At 41.3% G+C, this 25,868-nt stretch overlaps 2 protein-coding genes across 3 annotated transcripts; one reads left to right on the forward strand and one right to left on the reverse strand.

The window, feature by feature from the left end:
• The first annotated feature begins 159 nt into the window (after positions 1–159).
• Positions 160–10,529, forward strand: LOC121954279 (minichromosome maintenance complex binding protein). Its single transcript, XM_042501664.1, has 16 exons — positions 160–318; positions 1,508–1,599; positions 1,724–1,864; positions 1,982–2,023; positions 2,116–2,205; positions 2,326–2,464; positions 2,991–3,136; positions 3,268–3,365; positions 3,445–3,617; positions 6,206–6,329; positions 7,186–7,303; positions 7,407–7,572; positions 7,716–7,849; positions 8,552–8,719; positions 9,779–9,867; positions 10,126–10,529. Exons 1-16 carry the CDS (start codon positions 258–260, stop codon positions 10,250–10,252), a joined length of 1,908 nt encoding a protein of 635 aa, XP_042357598.1. The 5' UTR covers positions 160–257; the 3' UTR covers positions 10,253–10,529.
• An 88-nt stretch (positions 10,530–10,617) lies between these two features.
• Positions 10,618–25,654, reverse strand: inpp5f (inositol polyphosphate-5-phosphatase F). 2 transcript variants are annotated; one of them, XM_042501663.1, is made up of 20 exons: positions 25,198–25,654; positions 23,038–23,118; positions 22,354–22,490; positions 20,800–20,928; positions 20,462–20,629; positions 20,275–20,331; positions 19,713–19,911; positions 19,325–19,504; positions 18,808–18,875; positions 18,317–18,441; positions 18,133–18,210; positions 17,848–17,968; positions 16,880–17,008; positions 16,492–16,609; positions 16,185–16,383; positions 16,015–16,086; positions 15,856–15,929; positions 15,545–15,673; positions 15,362–15,449; positions 10,618–15,247 (listed from the first exon to the last, which is right to left on the reverse strand). In XM_042501663.1, the coding sequence occupies exons 1-20, from the start codon at positions 25,292–25,294 to the stop codon at positions 14,095–14,097; spliced, it is 3,402 nt and encodes a 1,133-aa protein (XP_042357597.1). In that variant the 5' UTR covers positions 25,295–25,654; the 3' UTR covers positions 10,618–14,094. The 2 variants fall into 2 exon arrangements, with proteins under 2 accessions (XP_042357597.1, XP_042357596.1); XM_042501662.1 differs by having other exon boundaries at positions 20,462–20,647.
• Between the last annotated feature and the right edge of the window lie 214 nt (positions 25,655–25,868).

A 25,868-nucleotide genomic window follows, 5' to 3' on the forward strand; every position in this document is an offset into this window, starting at 1 on the left:
TTTTCTTCTCGTTAGACCGCCAAACTGAAATCAGTTACCAGGCCCGCTAAAGAACAGTAAGTAATTCAGCCGGTGAGATAGCTCCGCGCTCCGGTTTGTTCCTGTTAACAAAACAAACGAACTCCGCTCTTCGACTGGTGACGCAAATTTCCCGCCCTCACTTCTGCCATCCTGTGTGTGCCGAAAGTCAACAAAATAGTGTTTTCACAGAGACTTTACTCAATATTTTAAACTCATCAGACGTTTGTCAGTGGCTCATGATGCCTTCAACTCATGACTGGATTAACAACCCTCTCGGTGTTGTTGAAGGGATGTTTGGTAAGAGACACACCGGAACTTCACTCTTTGACAGCTAACGTTAACGCGTGAACCTAGCTAGTTAGCTTTATGGCTACCTACCATGCTAATCACCATGCTACCATACCTATCGTTTCGTATCCATCATAAATACTGAATAAGTTATTAATATTTGGGTTTTAATTGCCAGTTGCTTTGTTGCAGTTTGTACCCGCACCGTTTTTTTCAGTCACAAAGTGCTGGGTGTGCAGTTTGATCTGATGACCTGTGCACATCCAAATTATATCAAACCCACAACATGAGGCATTCAGGGGCCCCTAAAGTGCCTTAAAGTTGTCTTAACTTCTCTGAATGCACCGAACTGGTGTGGATATACATATATGTGGCATTTATGTCCTAAACACAGCCTCAGAAGTTGTAAAATTTGGTACTTTGGTGCAAAATTTGTCAAGGTATGACTGATTTTCAGTCCAGCTCCGTTTATTCATCAGTAACAAGAGCTGGTACCTGTCATTGATTTAAAAACACATAGTTTCACTATCCAATTCAAGCAGTAATTTATATTCATAATGTATATAGTACTTGATACATATGCCCTTTATACATGAATTATTCTCTCATTTATATAAAACGGACAATGATTTCTAGTTTTATAACAGCCAGTTGAAGGGTAAAACCCTCTAAAGCTTTAATTTCTTAACAGTTCAAAAAAAAAAGTGAAAAATGGTCATTGCAATTTCCGTGAGCTCAAAGTGATGTCTTTAAATTGCTTCTTCTGTCCAACCAACAGTCCAAAACCCAGACTCCTCATCACATTTAAGAAGCTAGAGCCAGCAAATGTTTGACACTTTTGCTTGAAAAATGACTGCAACGATTAATCAATTATCAAGATATTGTGAGATTATTTTCTTTCGACTGACTGGTTGATTAACAATCAAGCAACTATGTGTTGCAGCTCTAATATATTATATATTATAGTTTAATTCTGTTGCAAATTTGACAGTCACAGGCATAAAAATCACAAAAACGCTACTTACATGATTACAGAAATGTGGCTATTTTAATGCATCTCATGCAAGTGTCCTCTATCTTTAGTAAACTAAATGAAAAATAATCATTTAGATTCTCAAAGCCAATGTTTTCTGTTATAATGACCAATTTATGTTCCTCCAGATGATTATTCACATTATGCTCTTATTGATTATTTTAGCTGCTTCCCAGAACAGTCCAGACTCTGGATGGGAGGCGAAAGCAGTTGAATTCTTTAAAGATCATCTGAAAGAGAAGGACGCTCATACCTGGGTAATGCAACTCTTGTATCCTTTCAGCATTTAAATTCCACAGAGATGCAAAAGACGCCTGTAAATGTCAACATCACAGTCTGTGTTAGTGCTTGTGAACAATATCCGCCTTCATTTTGGTGCAGGTCCCGTCTTTGAACGATGTCCCTCTGCACTACCTGAAGCCCAACAGCCTGGTGAAGTTTCGTTGCTTAATTCAAGACATGTTCGATCCGGAGTTCTACATGGGAGTTTATGAGACGGTTGATCCATCTACAAACGCTAAAGTAAGCACTTTCTTTGCAGCCCTCTGCCCTCTCATGTGTCCTGTGCATGTTTTTGCATCTATAATGTGTTCAGCATCATCACATTATCATCTTATTTTACTGTTTGACTATTACCAGGTGCTGCGATGCGGGAAGTACAAAGATGTGACAGAATATGGAGTAAGTCCCACAGCGCTAAATCACTCAAGAGATCCATAAATGCCTAAATTCAGCTTCAGCTTCACTAACAGCTACACATGTTTTATCACCAGGTGGATATTAACTCCAAAAACATTGTGACTGCGGAGAGACAAACTTTCTACTGTGTGCCAATCCCTGGAGAAAATCCCTGGGTGAAAGAGATATCCTCATCTTGTCCACGTTATGAGTGGAAGTGCTCCTCAGACAGGATTTTTATCACATATTCTTTCTATTTTTGAGCACTGCTGTCTAGTTTTTTTTTTTCCTTAACTCTGTCGCACAGTTATGCCGGCTCCAGCCAAGCCAGAGTGCTTCCTTCCACCTCGTATGCACCGACGAGACAGAAACGCAGCTACGAGGAAGATGACGACATGGACGACATGGACACGCAGCCGCAGAAGCAGAGGGAGCCGCATACCGGTATGTAGGGGTGTAACGGTACACAAAGTCACGGTTTGGTTTATACACACTTGGGTGAGATTTCTGTACAGTGGGAAAAAAAAACAAATGCATAGTCTGGTTACTGTGTTAATTAGTCGGAAGCTTTGCCGCTATCTCAAACTTGTTACCATAACCTACTATCTACCTTCAATTTTAAATGGTTTCCAAAGGCCATTCAGTATTTGGGGATAGAATTAAATCCACATGTAGAGGAACAGAGGTGAATGCTGTTTTGGACTGGGTCCTGACTGAAGAAGAACTTACCTTTCCTTTTAAACCTATTGAAGTTTTAGTGCGGACAACAAAACATTAGAATAATAATAACACAAGGAATCCTATTTTTAGATTTGTCATAATCAAAATATAGAGAAAAAAACTATGGCATCAGGAGGAGTGTTTAATATGTTCCACTTTGGCTTAAAGTTTCCAAGCAGAACTTGCTCTTGTGAACTTTGATGCCAAATTGCCTGCATCAGTCTCCAGCGTGCTCCTCTTCTCGCTGCAGGTCCTCAGAGTCCCACAGAACAGCACGGCAATGGCGACTGTAAGCGGCAGGAGACAGAGGCTCCCTCCAGCCAGACGGCGTCTGCCTCCCATCTCGACCTCAACTTCCCCCTACCAGGAGAGAAAGGCCCCTCCTGCCTCGTCAAGGTGTGTTAGCGGGTTCTCTTGTCTCTCTTTTTATTGCCTGCGGAGTGATTGATCACTCGCCAAAAAGTTTGTTCTAAGAGGTGATCTTAAAGGCTATTATCAGCAGACTAAAAGGTGCGTTTTGTTGGCAGGTGTACGAGGACTGGGACAGCTTCAAACTCAACGACACGCTAGAGGTCTTCGGGATCCTCTCCGTCAGCCCCGCTCTCAGCGCTCTGGCTGACGAGAAGTAGGTCACAGAATTCAGTTTAATTTCCCTCCGCTGCTGATCTGTGTGCCTCCTGCTCATTGTTGGCGTGTCCTCACAGAGACGTCTCCTCGGCCCTCCTGGACCCCGCAGAGTGCATGGAGACGGCGGAGGAGCAGAGAGTGCACAGCCCGCCAGCCTCGCTTGTTCCTCGCCTCCACATGCTCTACGCCAGGCCAATGCCACACAACAACCCCCTGCTGCCCTCCGCCACACTGGAGGACAACAGCGCCTGTAAGGACAAATAACAGTTTCCTTTTTACACTCTGTGTGTGTGTGTGTGTGTGTGTGTGTGTGTTTGTATGACTGTAAATGCCAGTAATCATGAATATTTCACCCTCATTTTTTTGAGTAGGGGGTTATTTCACTACACCAGTGTTGCTGTTTCCAAACCCTAAGCAGCCTCGCTGTCAGAGGAGATATACTCATTTGTTTACCAAGCCTGCAGCAAATTTCCATCAGTGGCACATTTTGGATCAACACATTTATTACACACGTGTGAACAAGCCCAGGTGCAATTCATCTGATTTGCATAACATGCTGTTGTTTTTGACACGTGTTGTGCATGTTACTTTTAGAACTGCAAGCGTGTTTTTCACACCACAAGAGGAAGATACAGTCTTCCTCTTGTGGAAGCAAATGCTGTCAGCTCAGCAAAACAGATCAGTGTTCAAATGTGTCATGAAAAAACAGTTTTTAGTAGAACATTAAAACTCCTTTGAGTAGATTACTGCCGCAAACCCAAAATCAGATATAACAGGCTTTCATAATAAATATTATCAGTGGTGCTTCTGCAAAACCTCAGTCTTTTTGTAAACACAGACGAACACATTTCGACTTTTGAGCACACAGAAGGGGGCAAAAATCCTCTAAATATTCCTTACTTGTTCTCCTTTCTTACACCAAAAGCCTGATAAGAATCCAGCAGCACTGCTGCAAACATTACAAAAACAATCGAAGTCAAAATCCTTATTAATCTATCCAATGAGCTCCGTGCCTTAGCATGCTGTATTACACACAGTGCAGGTTGTTGCAATGTTACATACTGTGATGACGCTGTTATATGTACATAATGAGCATTTAGCTCTACATATAAAAATACAGACCCGTTAAAGTTACTGCTTAAAAGATATGATGGCTTATAGACAAGTCTCTCAAGATAAAATGTAACTTTTCAAGCAAATATGCAAAACAAAAGCAGGTTCCTGCTTCTTACAGTCTTAAACTTTGCCTCCTTTCTCTGTTTTATATCAGTGTAACACCTCTTGGTACTTTTTAACTGTTGGTCAGATACAACAACAATAGACGTTTGATTGGTGCATAACATTTAATGGATAAATTGATTAATTAACTAAAAGGAAAAATCGGTCATTAATGAAAAAAATAGGGCTGTCGGCCCATTCGAACAACAAATTAGTTGCACAATTTGCTTTTTTTTCCTTAAGACTGTAATGTAAAATCACAGAATTAATTTAGAATCAGCACAGAGGCAGTATATTTTAATGCAGTTTAATGGCATGTTTTTTTGTATTTAATACAGATTCTCTCCCAGTTTGTGCAAATGATTGCAGATTCGGTTCTTTATCAGTAAAGTGCGCTGTGACACCTAAGTAGGTTTCATTACTCTCACAAGTCCAGTGATCCCCTGAGAGAGCAGAACGCCATATCAGCATTTGACGCCACAAATTGATTTTCTATTTTTGGAACTTTGCCCCACTCCTTCTCTCTTTGACACACACACACGTACACATTGGGTGTGTTCTTAAATAGTCACTGAGCGTCAGAGCACACTGTGGCACAAACTGGCCCACACACAGAGCACTCTCAGTATATATATACCTTTGGTTACTTGGAGCACCACATTCTCGGAGCACAGAGCATACTTTGGGCACAGATGGAGCAGCAGAGCTCCAGACATTCAAGTGTTGAAACATTCATAACTTCATATAAAATCAGAATGCTGTGGTTTTTTTTTTTTTGATAATGGTTCTCTAATTTTTGTGTTTCCTAACCTACTTTAGATAAAACTAGCTGCATTCCCACGAAAACTGCATCAGGTCATTGGATCAGTTTTTAGCTACCCGTTTAGCCAAAGCATAGTTACCTTCTCTCTCACAGGTGCCAGTATCGGCCCACAAATACTACACTGCTGTATTGTAGATTGGTAAAGTCCTGTAGTTTCTGTATGGTGTTTTACTTTGGGGTAATGTCAAATATGAATGACTACAAATTAAATTCAGCTTTGCAAAACATGTAGATTACTTTTGCTCCAAAAATCTGTCAGGCAACTATTTGAAGGGAAACATTCAGCCTGACTTTGTCATTGTCCTCATCCATCTTTAGCCTGGATGGCTCAGTTTGACAGCACACATTGTCCTGTAGGACAGCTGCCACGGGAAGTAAACAAAACCCGGCTGTGTTAATTTTTATTTATTTTATCGTGTTAAATCTTTTAAAGTATTCACAAAAACTAACATGTTAATTGTGATAACACTAGAAAATAATCAGTAGTAGCATCCCAGATCAGATGTATCTTTCTGTCTTGCCTTTTGGTGCTTTCTGTGTGCCACACAGAATCCAGCTATTTAAAAAGCCCTTTTTAAACAAACAAACAAACAAACACACACATCGTAGTTACGGTCACATTATCATGTTGCCCTCCAGCTGTGTGGGGAAGCAGAAAAAAGGGGCCATTATGTCGAAGTTCATCTGTGTTTTAAAGCTTTCCAGGACGAGTATTTAATTCAGCGAATGTAAAGCTTTATAGCGCACACACTTGTAGCCGTGGGGACTTGTTTCCAGTCTTTGTGCTTCCTCCTCAGTTTTATCTTCGACCCTGAGCGAGATGGCTGCCGTCAGGGCCGAGCTGCTCACATACTTCACTCACATCCTTCTGGGAGACGCCCTGGCTGCTGAGTACCTCATCCTGCATCTCATTTCTAACGTGTAAGTGTCTGTAATGTTTAACCCGTTCAGATCCCCCCGTCCGTTCCAATGGGCATATCTTCTCCAGTATTTCTAGATCTATGATTACTGTCATAAGCCAATCACAGTGTTTCACACCATCTAAAGTGTACTGCTGTGGAGCCTTTTTTAACAAGCATGGACGACTGAGGCAAAGAGGAAGCCTTTTTTAAAATAAACACGAGATGGTATATTACTTTTCAAAAAATCACATGAAAGATTTATAGCTCTTACTCAAAATTTAAAAAAAGAAATATCCATCCAGTGGAGTGGACAGTGGATTTGAGTGTCACTAGACTATCAAAAGGGCAAACACATTTAAATGGGAAAATCTGTTCTGCTTTGATTTTCTAATGATACGAAAAGCTTATAATGCATTTTAGTGGTTATGTTCACAGAATTTATCTCAGGAGGTTTTCAACATAATGTTTTATGAAGATACTTAAGAAATTGAGGATATTCTGAGTAATGATGACAAAAACAGTACAAAATATACATATACAATGGCTTTGGAAGCATCGCCATAGTTATTGATATGCTTTCAACATTCTTGAAAACTAAATTTTTTTTTTTTTTTCAAATGAAAAAAGTCTGTTATAGCACTTATTGTAATTTCTATTATTAGGAGATTTGTTTGGCAAGATTTTTGTTCATCAGAGTGAATTGAAATAGCCCATAATGTATCCTAATTGAAAAATAATGCTAATGCTTTATGAGTGCATTTGGAAATCAACCACTACCGTATTTTTGGGTTTAGGCTGAAACTTTTCTGTCTTTGTTTCGTGGCTTTGTGCCAGGGGAGCTTATTAATTTCACAATGTTGATGATTTTCCTGCAGGTACACCAGACGGGATGTTCTCCCACTGGGCAAGTTCACCTTAAACCTGAGTGGCTGTCCTGCTGTCGCCTCCTACACTGAACGCCTCTATCAGATCATCCAGCAGCTTGTGCCTTCTGTGAGTAAACTTTGTCACTCCAAGCAACTGCCACTAGTGCTGGGTTTGTTTACTTTATGTATAATGTGTAATGTGTAATTCAAGTTCCTGCTCCCCCTTGCAGTCGTACTATCTGGGTATGAGCCTCGAGAACATGAACCAGATGCGGTTTGTGCCAAAGAAGGACTACGTGGCCAACCGGCTAGTGAGTGGAGCCCTGCAGCTGGCCAGAAACACTTCCCTCTTCCTGGATGAAACCAAGCTGGAGCAGGGACAACTGGACACAACAGGTGAGGCCTCTAGAAACCAGGAGGGGACGACACTGAGAGGACAAGCGCTGCGGTTAATGCTCCCGCTGCAGGCTGTTAGTATGGTTTGACTGACACTAAGCAGGTTGCATCTTTTTCTGTGTGTGTTTGTTTTTGTTGCGTAGGTGTGCGTAACGTCACGGCCCTGGGAAACCTGATCTCGTGGCAGAAGGTTGATTATGACTTTAACTACCACCAGATGGAATTCCCCTGCAATATTAACGTGCTCATCGTGTCAGAGGGCCGCTCGCTGCTGCCGGTGAGGACAAAGAGGGATGAGGCGTGCAACCACAGGACGAAAACTCACCCCTACCCACCCCTGATCCCAACCCACCCTCCCCCGGCATGGCCTGGGAGGGGTTAGGTTTCCTTGAGCCTCTCATGAGACGAGCCGTGTCTGATGCTGGAGGTTGTTTCCAGACGGCGTCACGCTGTCATCTCAGCTGCCATTGGTTGGCCTCAGCAACCGCTCCAGCCGGCGGCTTTAGCTCGGGTCTCACTCTGTTGCGAACAGCCCGTGGAATGTGCTGTGTGCTATTCCTGTGTGTTGGTCTAATGGGTTGCCATGGCGGCAGCTGTGTGCCACAGGAACAATTCTGGGAGAGGCGTCAGGCTCGGCCATCTATTAGTCCAGCAGTGAAGGGCAGCGCGCTGTAAACAACTCCCAGGGTTGATTAGAAGTCAGAAGTGCGTGGCTGTGTTTACATTGAACAATTATCGGCTGATGAGTAGCTGGAGGGTTGAGCTGATCGAGGGCTTCACAGTCAGCTCGCCGCGGCTTTACTACTGTCTGGCGGGCTATTACGTTTTGAAAATACGCCAAACTAGGCGAACACACCGCAGGCAGTCCTTAACTTTTGCTTGGCAACACCACAAAAACTTAAGATGCATAAAGCTTTTCTTTTCACAAACTTTCTGTCTGGCTCAGTGTCAATATTTGTGTTTCTCTGTAACTTTACAGTCAGACTGCCAGGTCCACCTACAGTCTCAGGTCAGCCCACCTCACATGGAGGAGTATCTCAGCAGTATCCACATGCACCCGCAGGCTTCGTCACAGCTGAACAAGTTCAGAATGTACCTGAGCGTGGCTCGGCTGCTAGACTACAGCATCTCTGATGAAGTGACAAAGGTGAGACATGCTGTCATCTTCAGCCTGAGATGAGTTGCAAATGAATAAGTGATGAGGTTTGAGAACCCTGGATGAAAGAGCAGCAGTCACAAAATGACAAAAGTATAATACTTTGGGACTTGCTGCTTGCAGGTCAGTTGTTCCTTCATGTACCCAGCAGCCCTGTGTGTCTGTTTAATGAGCAGTCTGTTATCGTCTGTGTGCATGACGGCAAAAAAACACGGGGCACGGATTCATGCCAGTAGCAAATAGTGACCACGGTTTTCGCGCTACCATGGTGTAGCTCAACTAAATTTTACAGAAATCATCTTTTTTTTTCTCTACAAGCAGCTATAAAGCCCTTCAGCTGGTAAAACTACATGGAACTATGTGGAAAAACGAGCACAATCTGTTTAAAATAAAATAAATACCTCATGTACCAGAGGCAAAGCAATACAGCAGAGCAACTTTGTGGGTGTTTTTACTTTTCTCATTAAAATAAATTAACAGATCAATGCATCCTGCGGTTAAAATGATCCGGTTAAATAATTCAGTAGCAGTTAAAGGTCCAGTTGGAAGGATTTAGGGAGATATATTGGCAGAAAGGGAATACAGTATCCACAACTATGTAATCATTAGGGTATACTCACCTGAAACTAAAAATTGTAGTTTTTGTCATCCTAAAATGACCAGTTTATATCTCCATACAGAGCTGGTGTGCTTCCATGAAGTTTGCCATGTTGTTTCTGCAGCAGCCCAGAACTCACGGACACTGGCACTACATAAGGCCATTCGTGGTTTCACATCGTAGTTCCGTTACACGTTCGGCACATGGGAAAAGTTTCGGTTCTGTATCCTCACAGCTAAATTCCACACACTAGACCTTTAACATAGCCTCTGCTTCCAAATCCTGCGTAACCAACTGCAGTATTGGCAAAACTTAATATGCACACAGTGAAGCTGGCAGCAAACACATTGCAAAGACAGTCTGTGTAGCAGATAAACACATTGCTTCTGTGCCCCATGTATTTCACCCTTCGATTGTCCTTTAACTGCTCGTCTTTTTTTTTGTGTCCTCAGTCAGTCGAGGAAGACTTTGTGGACATGAGGAAGGATGACCCCCAGAGCATATCTGCAGAGGACCTCCACAGGATGCTTGTTGTGGCGAGGTGGGCTGTGATTAAGTTTATATAAGCTCCTTTACTTGGCATGACTTTCCTTTTTATCTAGTGAGAATAACAACAGCCTGCAAAGCCTTCTTTGAAATGCAAAGTGTTAAACAACAATAAGCCGTTATGACCAACAACTGAAATGCCAGTTATGACATAAGAAGGGTGACGATCGCTTTGTGGGTTAATACAACCAAAATAAAAAAAGTTATTTAATACTGTAACTTTAATGTGTCTGACAACTGTGACTGTCTGCAGGTTGCTGTCTCTGAGCCTGGGACAGACTTCACTGTCCAGAGACAACTGGCTGAGAGCCAAACACATCGAGATGCTGCGGACAAGCCGGATGGAGCAGCACAAATGTGTCAACGGCAACGAGCCGTGATCACACGGAGAGAAAACGGATGGCCTTTGTTTTTCATTTTGATACCTAAAAAAAGTTTGTAATAAAGATGTTTTTCATATGTCATAGTACACATCGTGTTCAACTTTCTTTTTCTTTTTTTTTTTACCAAATTAAGTTGCAAAGTTTTCTAATAATGCATTCTCTGTTGAGTAAGTATACACTGAGCTAGTTGCCAGCATATAAAGAGCTGTTTGATATGCTGGCATGGAGACTTCCTGTTCATGGCTTTCAAAATAAACCTCATGCAACACTTGCACACTCATATTTTTTATTCCAATGGAATATCTTCTTAGACAAAAAGTGTACAGTGCACTTTATTATCAAGTAACACGCCCCAAAGAGGATAAGAATAAATAGGATACTTTAATATACAATACAATCTCAGTACACCGTGGAAAACAATGACAACAGTCAGTTGGTAAGGAGGAAAGATATGACCACAGACATCCAGATGAAATGGTGTGAAGTCTAGAAAATGTGCTTAAACAGTGCAAATCAAATAGAATCAAACAGACCTCGAGTCACATGATAACTTGTCATGATCAGGGGGTCCTAATGGGAGGGGAGGACAACCACAGACAAAAGATGAAGAGGTGGTTGCAAAAGCACTTGTGAAAACAAAAGGAAAGGAGAAAAATCTCACCCAGCATATAACAGGATCAAATTCAACTGCCAGCTTTTGCATATAAAAACCAGACACCCAAGCACTGTGGTCTCTACCGGGAATGTTAAGGATGACTGTTCCTTTTAGCTTAACACAGCCACTATATGACAGAATGAGCTTCTGCTCTGCTTGACAACTGCTCCAGTGTTTGCAATCCTGCAGGAGGTTAAAAAAAAACACCTTATACCCTCTGCATTAAAACGTTGCATTACAGCTATTACCTTAAAGCTTTGGCAGCACCACACACTATCAGCAGGTTCAATAACTATAATGTAGCACCCGCAAAGCAGCCAAGGCTACAATCTCACTTAACACAATATACAAGTATCCCAAATCGTATCTGCTGGTGAGCAAGCTGAATGCAGAAAACAGGCAAATATAACACAAAAAATGAACGTGTGACTGTTTATCTTGGGATATTTCAACTCAAGGCAAACTAGATTATTATTTATCATTGCTAGACACAGATATACAAAGCAGTGTGACGCAGTGGCTATTATAATTTCTACTGGAGGACTGTAACAAGGTCAAATGAGACATTTTTGTACTGAATGAAAACAACTGCAAAGTGTAACGGATGACTCATGAAGCAAAACCTCACTTCTGGAGGTTAACGGAAAAATAAGTACAATATAACAATGTTTACTGCTTTATAACACATAAATATGACCAGGGCTCTGAGGCGAGCACTCCTAAATACCAGCAGCAGCAACAGGGACGCTCTAACACACAAATTTACTAATAACTGTATAGCACATAGACCAAAACCTGCTGGTTTCCATGGAGAATGTATATATGCCGCTGGTGAAATGTCCCAAGATAAAGTGTGATGATACACAGTAACCCTGAACATGATCTTTTATACAGTACACCAAATGTAACATGTAAGGATGGACTTAAAAAGGTAGATTTTGCCATAAATACCTGATATATATAATCCCACTTCAATTCCCTGTTAAGGCAAATATGCTTTCAGTTTGGGGAGTGCATAAAAGCATCAGTGTTTCTAATAATTGGATGGGTGCAATTGCATATACACCTACTATATGCTACTCTCATGTCTTTGTCGAACATGCAACGTCAATGTACAACGCTGGCCGAGGACTCAAACACACCCTCATAGTAAATTAGTACAACCATTAGCAGAATAGTTCATTACATTAATCTATCAAAAACAACTCCAACCAGTAGTTTTCTGGTTATTCTTGGTTGACAATGACAGTACTGGGCTTTCCTTTCAAAATATAATGCTCATACCTCTTTGAACATATTAAGATGCCACCCTGCTATCAATACAAAAAGCTTAAGGGAAGGCTCTACTCAGGGGACAGATAAACATACAATATACTCACTGTACATATCAACAACCAGGTTACTCTTATTAAAGGTCTTGTGTAGTCATCGCTTCTATAATGGTTTATCTTCTAAGTTACACTTGACAACATTGATATTACATAGGATAACTACGTACAGTATGTCGTCTGGCTAGTTTCTGACAGCTATACAAAGGGTAGTAGTTAACACGGAAATTGTCCTTCGGGAATCACAAAAAGATATTTTGGTCGGATTATACAACAACTGTTACAAACTTAAGGTTATTACGAGGTCTGTATCACGAACGCCAATAAGTGACCTGCACATACAGGGTGACGTACAGTACACGATAAAGTTGGAGTTGGTTTTTTTGAACATACAACTAATGTTTACCTGCCATGTCTAGATCAGTTACCGTTAACCTCACATGCAAGCACTGTGGGTAAAGTAACATATTTGATAAAAGACAGTGACATGTTTACATGCACAAAACAACTCTGCATACCACTCTGGAAGTACATTAGTCTAAAACACCTTGAAAACCTAAATATTTTCTCATGTTTTGCAAATTTTCTCTTGAGGTAATAATAAGAATATCCTTAGAATTTGAAAACTGTACTTACAGAACAATTTTCATCTACGGAGGGCTGCATATTTAATCAAAAATATTATCGGAATTGCTATGTGGCCATGTGGAATATCCAAATCACTGGAGCAGCAATATTTTGATAAAAGGTGTCACTTCATGCCTTTATAAATAAAGCACTGTGCCATTACAAAGATCATATTCCAGACTTACGGAAACATGCTTATTTGGTACAGACCCCAGCAAAAATCATAATCCTTTTTTTTTTTTTTAAATGCAAAAATTACCATTACCACTAAACACACTACTCATATTGCAATCGTAATATCTGTGAAAAAATTGCAGTATGGGTTGGGATTTTTTTTTCTCAATTCTTGCAGTCCTACTTCAACAGTAGCAATGTTTCTGGAGTGATTTACAGTTCTAATGTATATAAACTAATTACATCAAATTAACTGTTCTGATTAAATTGGACATGGGAATTACCACAGACTCCCCAAATACCTAAAAATTGACCAGGTGCCATTTGATAAGTATTCAGAACCGGAGCTGCAACTGCTGATTATAGATATTCCTCAATTTTTTAAGTATTGATTAAAAAATTACATTGGAAAATGCTCTTTACAATTTCCCAGAGCCTAAAATGTCTAACAGTCCAAAATCCCAAAGGCTGTTCATTTACCATCATAGATATCAAAGAAAAGCAGCAAATTCTTACATTTAAGAAGCTAGAACCAGTAAATGTTGGACTTTTTTGCTTGAAATAATTACTGAGGCATTTTATCGATTGAAAGAAAATGAATTGCCAACTATTTTTTTTACAATTGATCAATCAATTAATTGACTAAACGCTGCAGCTTTTACTCAGTACTGGTATTCTAAGACACTTACATCAGAAATGTCATGACATCACCATTATTGCCATGAATAGTGAAGGAATCTGACAATAATTGATGATTAAATACCTGACATTGTGCATGGCTGCACAGCTAAAGGAATATCAGCTAAAAGTCCCTAATATCAGAAATTATGTGCATGTAAACATGGTCACTGTCATACTGGGCTTAGGTTTATATCTCTAAGTTCTGTACAGTCATGACTAAAATGGGCAAGTTTAACTAAAGGGCAAATCCAAGAGCGCATTTCTTGGCCGAGTAGAGGCGCTGTGTGCAAGCTTTTGCTACTGCTACCATACAGGAAGTTTTTTTTTTTTTTTAACACGATGGACGACTACAAAATCCTGCTACAAGGAAAGCACTAGATCTGAATGATCCTGGTCTGGCACTGTGTAAACATTGCCTTCAGCTCGCTCTCTTGGACTTCGTTGACTGTATCTGGCTCTGGGCTCTTCTGTACCTTCGCCACAGCAAAGTTGATGCCCTGGGTGAGTCCCGCCTGCGTGAGGCTTGCCACCTGGACCATGGAGCTCTTGATCTTGGCAAAGGGGGACACAACTCGGCTGCCGTTGCTGTCGGCAGGTGACGGGCCAAGGCTGCCCTCGATCTGTGAACCCAGACTCCTCTGAGAGCTTCCCGAGGCTGCGGAGCTGGGCTTCTGGACGAAAAGAAGGTTGGAAGAGGAGGTAGTGGAGTCAACATCTAGCTGGGACGGCCTGGGGAGCTGGGGCTCATGCTGCAGCTCGGAGCTTGGCTGCTTGTCTGAGTCTGCTGGGGTCTTATTCTGCACAGGCACCACAGGGTTGAGTAGGGGGACAGTGGCTGGTGGCAGCTCTCCAAACACCTCAACAGGTTGGGTCTGTGCATCGTGGACAAACTGGTGGCAGTAGGCATCAATGGGAGTACCAAAGTCAATCAGAATGGCTTCTTCAGCCACCGAGGCAGCCCCTGGGGACTTGTCATCACTGACTTGAGAGGGGCTGTCCTGCTTCCCATCACAGCCAGTAACCCGGATAACAGAGGGGATATTTAGCTCCACGCTGCCAATAGACTGGGAGCGGCTCCCCAGTCGTGGGTTTGATGCTACAATGCCGCAGCTGGGCAGCACATAGTCCACGTTTTCTAAAGAACCAGAGCACGGGTGCTCTGGGTCTGAATTATAGGAGTCAGAGTCGTCTGAGATTTCAGAGTGCCCATCACAGAGATCTTTCAGGGCTCCTGCACTGGGGTTATCTGATGTCTCCAAGCTGCTGTCCGACTTCCACAGGTTGACGTGCATAGTTGGCTTTAAGAAATTGACTTTTACGTCAGGCTTAGAGAAGTTGCCCAGCCTCCCGAGCGGCTTGAAGGGGCCTATGTTTACGTTTGTCTTGGTCTGTTTCACTTTTTGATTGAGAGAGGAGAATTTGTTGAGGAGGAAACTTTTGCCCTGTGCAAGACCAGAGCTGCCCTGGACTTGGTCAGCTGGTTTGTTCTGAATGCCCATTATATCCTCATGAGGTTTACTCTGCCGCCTGGAACACAGATACAAAATAAGTGCTCCACCCACAGCTTGTGTCATTGAGAAAAAGTTGAATTCATTCCATGATGGCTGCAAATGTTTAGGAGTACAAATGCTTTGTACTCACCTCTCCAGCCTCTTTTCAACCACTAGCAGGTCCAGCCCTGTGGCTTGTTTAGTTATGCGAAGCATCTCAGCTATGCATTGTAATGTGTCTGGAATATGTCACAATATAAATCAGTATATAGAGTTTATGATCTAAACGTCTCCTTTTCACGCCGTCTAAAGAATTTGAAGAATTACATCCTACCTTTTCCGTCATCCTCAGGATTTCGTGTTGCTGCCCTCAGTGTGTGAAAGTATCCGCTCGTCTCCTCACTCCTGTAATGCAAACGCATACAGCAGTACTTTGGCTTCCCAAACAAAGTAGGCTCTGGACCTGCAAGAGAGAAAACAACTTTTAACTTCCATTTTTCAGAGATTTGCTTTTCTTGCATGAATCACGAGCAGAGATATTGCTGAAAGGTTACTGAGAAACTGTTAAGCACAGTTTTAGGAAGTGTGGTGTGACTCAGTGAGTGTATGAGAACCCTCACTTCTCTTTTGACTCTAACTTCTTACCAATTTCAATCTTTTCCAAACCCTCCAAATTGAGGCGCTGGTACTGGTTCACTTTATCTGCTTCTTCATCGTAGCTACAAGGACATAAATGCAATCATAAATGAATCAATAAAGACAATATCTAAAATAAAATGTTTGTGAATTCTAAGTCAGACTCACTAAGCAATGTAATAGGCTTTGTCAGACAGAAGCAGCAGCACGTCCACGTCTTTGTTGGTTGCATCAACAAGGCTGGTGGATAATGAGACAATGTTGTCGTGAAAAAAGCACCTCAGAAACTACTAGAAACAGTACAAATAGTACAAAAGACTGGGCAGCTAGCCACTGACCTCATGTCACAATTGATGAGGGCCCAACCTCCATGAAACTTCTCATCATCCGGCAGTAAAAGCTGCATGTAAGTCTGCAGCAGGAGGCTGACCTGCTCCTGCGCTCCCCTCTGGCTCTCTTTCTCTTTCTCTTCATGCTCCTTCTCTTTACTGAAAATGGAGTACAGGTCCTCCGTCACTGGCAGACCCATCATCAGGTCTGCAGGGAAAGGCAGAGGATTCAAAACAGTTAATCAAGGACAGATTTCGAGGCCACATGGCTACAAATTTATATATACAGCTATAATATGTGTCTGTTTTTCCATACCAATGACTGCTTGTCTGTAAGCATCCCTGAAGCGGTTTAGATAGTAGCGGTTGGCTGAGTTAACACCATCCTTCATTACACCAGCTAGTTTCCTCTCCCCCGTCCTGGTGAAGTCTCCCTAAAAAAGATCATAAGGTCTGTTAACATGCATTTTGATATACCTTTGATTTTTGACCCTCTGTAATTTCAGCCTGTTTTAAATCTAAAAGGCTTGTTCCATATTTGCCCTGTGTTTAATCCACTGAAATACTTTGTTGATTTATGCATCCTACTGTTTGAGAAAGCGTGTCTCAAACTAACCACTTTTGACGGTGTCACACTTCACTACAGTTTGTTTAAGCAAACACTGACTCGGATGTGAACGTGTGTGCAAAGACAATTATGTTACCTTGAGCGCTGCTGTGCCTGCATACTGTCTGCTGATGGTGTCTCCATTGTTGGCCCACATGATCTGATAAATCCTGTAGCATTTGAGAGGCAGTGGCTGCTCTGGAGGCATCACACCCAGTTTTTTCAGCTGCAAGAACACAGTAGAAATACAAAATGTGACTATGTGGCAATGTCTCTGTTTTAATTTACATTTAATCAGTAGAAAAGTCCTGCCTTTATTTATTTACACATTTATTTAGATCAATTTACACTTGTATTTGCTTATTAAATGCAATCCTAGATGAATGGGGTAGCTGGATTTTCAGAAAGTTTAACATATTTTGGGGGACAACACTGTGGCTGTGTTGGTGTGTGCTAAAAATCTGTTCTGCTATCTTTTCTGTATAAGCATTAAAGATCTGCCATATGTGTGCGATCTGATGAGCAAATATATGCAGATGTCAGTAATCTGTTGTAAGCAAACAGCCTACAAACTAACAGAAACAAGGATTCGTGAGGATCTGCAGAATCGCGCTTACAACTTTTGTAAAGCACTCTGCAATCCCTGTTTTAGAAAGCAGGCATGTGAAATATGTCAGTGAAGATTACATGTAATGATTTTAATTATTCTGCATTGCTAATACTTGCATTATTATAATATATAATAGATGCATATTAATTAAAAGCAAGTCGTTAAATGTGTATTTTTACAGAATATCTATTTGATTATTGCTATTCCTTACATAGTTGATGGGCTGCTGGGAGAATGAAGTTTTATTTTATGGGTACTGAGGACTCTGAGCAGTTGGACATGAGTTTCATAAGAACCAACATAATTTCTAGTCTAAAAGGTCACTTATATGGGAGCATAATAAGTTATATTTAGAAGGCAGCGCCTACAGTTTATAGCATAAAACAAATGTCATGCGCTGCGAGACATTTATTTAAAGGTTCTCTGCCTGGATCCAGACAAGAACCAGATCTCACCTGCTGTTCCATCACCGCCCGAGCAACAGCAGCCTGGACCACATTGGTCCTGTCGAGACAGTCCATACAGTTGACTCTAAAGATTCCCTCCTGCTTGCAGATGACTCCGGCCTGATCCACCCTGACAGAGAAGGATACATTCACAGGATTAAAATCTTATAGCCCCAAAGAACAGGAATACTAACTAGCACTATAGTCAACTTGTGGTTCATTGGTGTTTTCTAACTAAACAAATCATGCCCTAAAATTTGATGTTATCAGCATTTCTTTGAAACTGACACTTACCAGGCCCACTTCATGTCAGTTATGATGTCAGAGATCGCATCTGTCAGTATTTGCACATTCTCAAACTTCATTCCTCGGCTGAGAAACAGGATATAGGAAGCATAAAGGGGAAGTAAATGCAGCTTAGTATAAAATAGGATGACAACGTTCTTGAACAAGTTGCTGAGGAAAGTGTTTCTCTTACCAGTGCTCGTGAAAGTCGAATGAAACGTATGTGAGGTTTGGGTTGTTGTAAAGCAGGACTTGCTTCAGATATGCGTCGCCAATTATCTTCTCCCGTCCACTTTGGTCCACTAAGTTAATGATGACCTGAAGAAGACAATTAAGAGTGTGGTCATTTAGACTTGTGTATAACTTGTGCCCCTCTAAGCCTTTCCTGTGGAAACACTGAGATTTTTAATGTTAGAGAAAGGACAGTGGTGCTTTTAGGGGCACCTCTGACATGGACAAGGTTGACGAAGTTAAAGTTTAAAATCTCTAAAAGGCCAATAGTTTAGCTCTTCAACATCTTTCATAACAATACTGCTACATTGCAGCATCATCTGTCTCTTTGCAAGCCAACAGCAACACCTTTATTTGTACAATCTTAACTACTACCATTAGTGTTTGGATGCAAGTGGTCAATAACTGTGCAAAGCACACACCCAAGAATATGCTCTGGCAAAGCAAACCCACCTGCTTCTTGTAGAGTTTAAGCTGTTCTTCAAAGTGAGCAGAAAAGTAAGACATGGTCTCTTTTTCTTCTGAAACGGAAAAAACATGCATACAAATGATTTGCATATAATCAAATTTGGCTAAAGACGCCAAGAGGTCTAGTCTGTAAACCTTTACATCATTGTAACCTTGGAGACAGAAGTGCTGTTTCCTTCAGAAAGCTTGTAATTCACCTGAAGACATGGCAAATTCCCCACATCCAATCTGCAATTCCTATTTTTAATATACAATATTTTCTAATTTTGCAGTCAAGTGCAGCAAGGACCAATGACTAACAAATATTTTGTTGACGTGTATGACATTTCTCAAAATACAGTGGACAGATGTGTAAAACCCAAAGAAAACAGCGGTACTGGAAGACATGTCTTTGTTCAAGTACCACTACGAAAAATGAGGTGCAAGGCCCACTACACTTGAACAAAGTGTCTTAAAAGCCCCCTCTGTAGGACTGTATGCGAGATAATGTATTTCTGCTGACCTTTCTCTAAGCGTGGCCGGGGATTGTAGCGGTACCCCGCCTGGCTCCAGAAGACGGGCACGGAGCCACGAGTCTGCACAAAGGACAGAGTGTGGCTGTGCACGTGGATCAACTGCTCTGTCTCCACATAGTTAGCCACATGGCCATCGGTATCCACTCCTCTGCGTTTGTACCGCATCCCTTTGGGCAAGGAGAATGCATCAGCACTATTCAGATTATTAATATCACAGATCATGCTTCACTTGAAGACTATAAATGATAAACTGTCTGCAAAGTTATTAAAATACAAACATAGTTTGGGGTTGCAACAGTCAGCCCTCATTACACATCATAACCTATATATTTGGGCTGAATCAGAGTTCAGGCATGATCTTTCTCGTTGCTCTACCTGCGCGGTGGCGGCTACGTCTCGAGATCAGGGCCACAGTGAAGCGAGGATGGATGTCATCAACGCAGGTGACCTCCTGTGGTGGGGTCTCAGGGCTGCTCCTGTCTTCATCAGATGTCTCGTTGTAGTTCACCACCAGTTCCTCCACCTGTACAAAGCCCTGGATGATTGGAATCACCCAAAAGTCCACCTCTGGCACCTGGAGCATTCAAAGAGTTAAAAATAACATCAGGACAAGGAGATTAAATGGCTGTTTTTAGGTTGATAAGGAAGGACTTTGCACTAATCTTTCCTAACTCAGAGCTGTTCGCCCTTCCCATTCACTGAGTATTTTCATACTGTACTGATAAAGCTCTGGTAATTATCAGCACATACAACTGCCGCTTACACAGCAGAGCCAGCTATGTTCTTTGAGCTGACAGTTATAAAGAGAAACAGCAACAGAGAAACAGCAGTTGTCAGAGAATTGAATGTAGAGGAAAGGGGCAATTATTAAATTTTTTAAATGAGGAAATACAAAAGGAACTGCGCCACTTCACATTTCTGTGGAAAAATAATTTACCTGAAGGTCAATGAGGTCTTGGATCATGTGTTTGTTCCAGAAGAAACGGTCATCCACCTTTCACAAAGAATAAAGGTCACGGTCAGTCACATGTAAAGGGTTGTTTCTATATAAATATGTAAGAAAAAAACAAAGGTAAATACAGGCAAGAAACCCAACAAGCTGTGAGATGTGTTTCTCTTCGCACCTGTTTCCATAGGGGTAAGCCGGACTTATCCGAGTCTCCCTGGCGTTGCACACTGTTTGTCAGGTCGTAGGTCATGCTGTAGTAAAAGGAATCTGAGTCCATGAATATCTTGTACAATTCATCCAGAAGGCGCCTCTCCAAGCGTTCCTTTTCTTTGTTTTCCTTGACCTGGAAGGCAGGGGAATACTGGATTGGGTGTGTGGATAGAAAAGAGCAGTAAGTTGAAAAGCAAAGAAAGGAAAATCAAGAACCTTTAAGAGCCCCAAAGACAGTAAAAGTAGAGTGTCGGTCTGCGGATGACAGAATACATTTTCGTTAAGTGGACAACAAAAAAATACCTTTTTCTTGATGGGTACAGCTACATTAGATTTGATCTGGCTGAAGGTTTTCATCAAGAACTTTGACTCGTCTGGAGACTGCGCCAGTTTCTCTGGTTTGTCGATTCCAAAGTGATGCTTCTTGCAAAGCTGCAAAAGAAGATCCTCCATCAGATGTATGCAAATACATACACACGGTAGTCATGTTCAGAGAGTTAGAGAAAAAGTCAATTTGGTGAAGATATTATAAGTGAAACTGGTACCAAATTAAAACAACAAATGAACAAAGACTGTATTACTACTAACTACAAACACCCAAAAACGAAACAAAAAAGAAAACAGTACTCTATATCACTGGTTCCCAACCAGGGGGTTTCGAACCCCCATAAAGGGTCACCCAAGCTGCATGGGGGGGGAGTCGCAAGGCCCTCTAAGGGGTTAAAAAAAAGAAAAAGAAAAAGAAAATATAGTAGGCCTTCATCTCTGGATTTTATTCCTTGAAGAACACTAAATAAAACAGTGTTTTTACCTTTAGATTATTATATAAGATATAAACTAAAAAAATAAATCTCACAAGATGAGGGCAAATTGAAGACCTGAACACAAGCTTTACTGACAGAGCCTTCACTCTCTGCTGAAAAACCTCATCCTGCATTAGAAAAGTCAGAAAAATTGTCTTATTTAGTAAATTTATACTGCAGGTAAAAAAAAAACTGCATGGTTTTTGCCGAAAACTGCATGGGACTAGTAATGCAGTGTGCATGTCTGTAAAGCGATGACTCATTGGTACCCATAGAACACATTTACATTCTGTTATCTCGAGGTGAGAGGTCACAGGACCTCTATAAAATGGCCATGCCATTTTTCCTTCTCCAAAATTTTGCCTTACTTTGGATCATGATTTAGCCTCCTTCCTGAGAAGCTAACATGACATGTTTTTTACCACTGGATGCATTAGGTCTTCTAGTTTCATAAAGGCAGGAATGTCGGCCGGGATCACCAGCAACCCAACGGGTCTCAGAGGGTTAAGGAAAAAGGTTGGGAACCACTGTTCATATTTCTCATTTTTCTAAACAATCTAACAGCTTAATTGCTCTATAGGACTTCTAGGCACAAAGGGAGTGATTATTCTGCAGTACAGGCACATTGTACAACAAGACGGGGTCTAAAAGCCTATCCAGCAGCGATCCTCCTCCTCTGTTTTTACTCACTTGAAAATATTCCGTCTCACCATCCAAGAAGCCTCCCTGAAAGACTGAAATCTTAGCAACATTCAACTTCCTCTGTGATCTGTTACAGTGATCAAATGTCTGTAATTATTTTAACTCTACATGACTGGGTGAGAATAAACACATCTTTTAATAATGGTAATAAAAACACTTATTTTACACCACTGTCAGCCCATCAGAGATGAATCACACAGTGACGCATACAGAGTATTTTTGGGCACAAATTACAATTTAGGACTCTCACAAGCACTCTTGTAGTCACTGTCAGGAGGGCTGAGTGGAATAATTAAAACACAAGCACATGAAATCTGCTGCTCCTTTCTTATTTCAGTTTCAGTGTACACACCTCCAGCTCAAGCTCCTGAGGCTCTTCATCAGACAGAGGAATGACAGCTATCTTGGTGATCTTGTAGACTTTGTGGTTGCCTGGTAGATTGCCTACCAGTGCTTTCTGGCGGATTAATACAAGGCCCAGAGGAAGGTCTGCCAAGAGGAGAAAGAAAAAGAAGGGGGAGTTGCATCATGGGTGCAGAATTCCTCACATTCTGAAAGGTGTGAAGAAAGCAGCTGCACACCAGCCAGTAACTGCAGATTTTTAATTAAGGTAACACAAGACATCTGGTACATAAATATACAAACCATGTTATTTTATCAGAAAGTCACAGTAATCACAGTAATATAGTTGTTGATATATTTTCTTGTGAAGGGTATAATCTCAAACTTCCTACCTTCAGGCACACAGAGACAAGTCGTCAACAAAATCAAAATTATCATCAATTGAATCATCACCATCAGCTCACTCCTCTTCATAGCTACACACACTTCAAAGTACTTTAACACATTTTTTCGCACAATTCCTGGTGAGTAAGACACATGCCTAGCACCGGATGATTTGGTAATTCAAGCATCCACTGCACACAGATGGGAAATACTGGTAAGAATGTGTGTGCTCTGTGCAAAGCAAAAAATAAATAAATAAATAAAGGAAAAAAAAACAGCTGAGGGTGAATTGTTTTCATTCTCCACTTACCTGTGTGAAGCTGTATCTTTCCAATGACACCTTCTACCAAACCCAAACACACTGGATTCCAAGCTAACAACAGGTCTGTAGCTGAAACAGAAACATTCGAATGAAACATCACAACAGTGGTGAACGAAAGATATGCTTGAGGTTAGATAAGCAGACAGGGTAAAAAAAAAAAAAAAATACAGATACAAGTATAGAGCCATATAGGCCACTTTGTTTACTGAGGCCTCAGGTAATCTCTTGAAAGGTTTGAGCACCTTTCTGTTAGACAAAACTAAATAGTCACTACAAGAGCTTAACCAAACAGAAAACACCTCAAAATAGCTGTGGTTTGCTGATTTCCTGTTATCATGCTAAATGTTGCTTTCATTGCCCCGTAAAACATTTGTAACTTAGGGACTGTGCGTTATTTATTAAAGTAGGTGCTGGGATGCAACTTTATATTTTTTTCTTTATGTTACTTGGGGAGGGGGGCATGGCCCTCCTTCTACCACGAATAACCCCATTTCACAGTTTCTGGCTATAGTAACTGGTGCGATTTTGGAGATATTTAAAGAAAACATGGCTTTCAAGCCCACTTGCAGGTTTGGGGTTCTGAGAATACAAAACACAACAATTGAAAGTTAAACGTCTCTCCCCAAAGCCAAATCAAAAAACATAACTCCCTACTTAAAAAAAAAATATTTTAAGAGCCTCCCCTCTAATAAATAACAAACAGTCCCTTAAAAGACTTTGAGGACATTGCAGCTGGGGTAAATGCAGCAAAGACAGACAGATTAAGGGGTCTCACTGGATCTGTATTAATAATTATGTCATTCTTCATTCACATTTGCATGAAAAGTAAAGCTATTACACTTCAGTCTACTGCCATTTTCTTGAAGAAAGTGTATTTGTTAAGCAGCAGGTCAAGTTTGAAGTGGCAATGCACAAACACAGTAACTAAAAGAATAACTGGAATGCTTAGCATTGGTGACGGATTAAACATAACAGTGGAGGAAATTGGAAAAGTGTGAGGGGTGTGGCTATGGGTGGAGTACACTAACTGTAGGCAGCCTCAGACAATGACTCTTCCTGTTCCACCAGTCAGAGGGAAAAAACCATGTGTGGAGGAACAGTGTGTTAGAGCCCCAAAGGAAAAGTCTTACATGAACAAAAAAAAAATTAACTTTTTTAAATGTAAAAATAATATAAAATTGCACCACAACTTCACTCAAAATGCACAAAATGTAGTATCATTGAGGTACTTCACTGTGTGCTTGAGAGTGGAGTGGAAACCCAGTGAGGAGTGGAAACCCTTTTTCCAATTAAATAATGAAACAGTGGTGCAACTAAAAACCTGTTCAGGATGGCTGCACAGCCATACAACTTCAGCTGACACAGAGGAGAACACACTCTGCCTTCTGATGAGTAGTGAAACTTCTCCTTTAGTTCAGCACTTCTTTCACTATATGTAATTCCCACACCACATGGGATTTCATTCGATACAAAATCATGGCCAATTCTTGGTCACAGCTATGACCTGCAGCAATACTTTTGAAATGTGCCTCAGGTATAATACCAGGAGCTACTTTACTGCTGTGAACCTGTGTATTCTGTACTACAACACACCAGAATGGTGTTGTAGTTTTCTAATAATTCATTGCACTGTAATATCTGTTATTATGTCGTAAGTCATGTCACATATAAGCTCTGTTCTTTCTCACCTTCTTACAGTCCTGAATTGTGTCTGCTTGGTCTTAAGAAGAACTGAAGAGTCAAATTTAGCCTCAAGTGTGTCACGTAAGAGCAAAGCAAGAACTTTGAAGTGTAGTTTGGGTGTTGGCACTCCCAGAATGAAAGCTGGGACGAGGATTTAAAGACTTAGGAAGACAACAACTTCCATCTATTGTTCACAATAATCAACCTGTTTAATTGACGCAGTTGGATGAATTAGCACAGTTTGATTCATTTCAGAGATTAACCGGTAACAATAACGAGTGGGAGATTAGACTAAACCGCTGAGGTGTTTCAGATACGTGGTGACTTAAACCGCCGGTATAATAATGTTTGTCAACCCCAGACAGGAAAATACATACGTGCTGTTTGTTTCACTCTAATAGCTAATAAATGTAGTTTCAGGTAAATGGCCGGCTGCAATAGAGAAAGCTGTCATCCAGTACGTACCAGGTCTGACGGTCATGGTACCGTCTTTTCGGCTGCACCACAGAGCTCGGTCCCCGCTCTGGAGAATATACTCGTCTTTGGCTTGAAACAGCTCCATATTATCCCTTTACGTTACACAAAAACAGACAACTAGCCGGCTCAGCAGCCAAGTACACGCAAAAAGCAACTTCCACGTCTCGGAGGTGTACTATAGCTAGCCAGAGAGCGACTGGCTAGCTACGGTTAGCTCGGTCCCCACAGGCTGGTGAGCTACTGCAGCTAGCTACCTCGCGAGCTAGCAGCGGCAGCAGCTGGATGCGCGTCGGATTTGTTTATTCCACTTCTACGCATACTGGTGATTAAATTCCCTTTCCACTGGAGAAGCAGCCCTTCTCACAGTCATGCTGGACAGAGTAGAGGCAGGGACACATCAATGAGTGAGAAGGTGTCCCAGCAGCTGCTGCGTACAGTTCAAAACGTAACCGACAGTTTCCTGCTCTAAACAATAACACGTGACGTGCTCCGTCATCACCGGCGTACAGGTACTGTACATAATGAAACTATTTACATGGTTTACTATAGTGATTATAGTCATTATCATCTATATGGTTAACTCATTAAATGTTATTGCATTTGAAAGACACCATGTTTATTTCTTTGATTGCTCTATTGTTTTTATTGATGTTATATGT

The sequence above is a fragment of the Plectropomus leopardus genome, chromosome 15 (assembly GCF_008729295.1).
Source record: "Plectropomus leopardus isolate mb chromosome 15, YSFRI_Pleo_2.0, whole genome shotgun sequence".
Lineage (NCBI taxonomy): Eukaryota > Metazoa > Chordata > Actinopteri > Perciformes > Serranidae > Plectropomus > Plectropomus leopardus.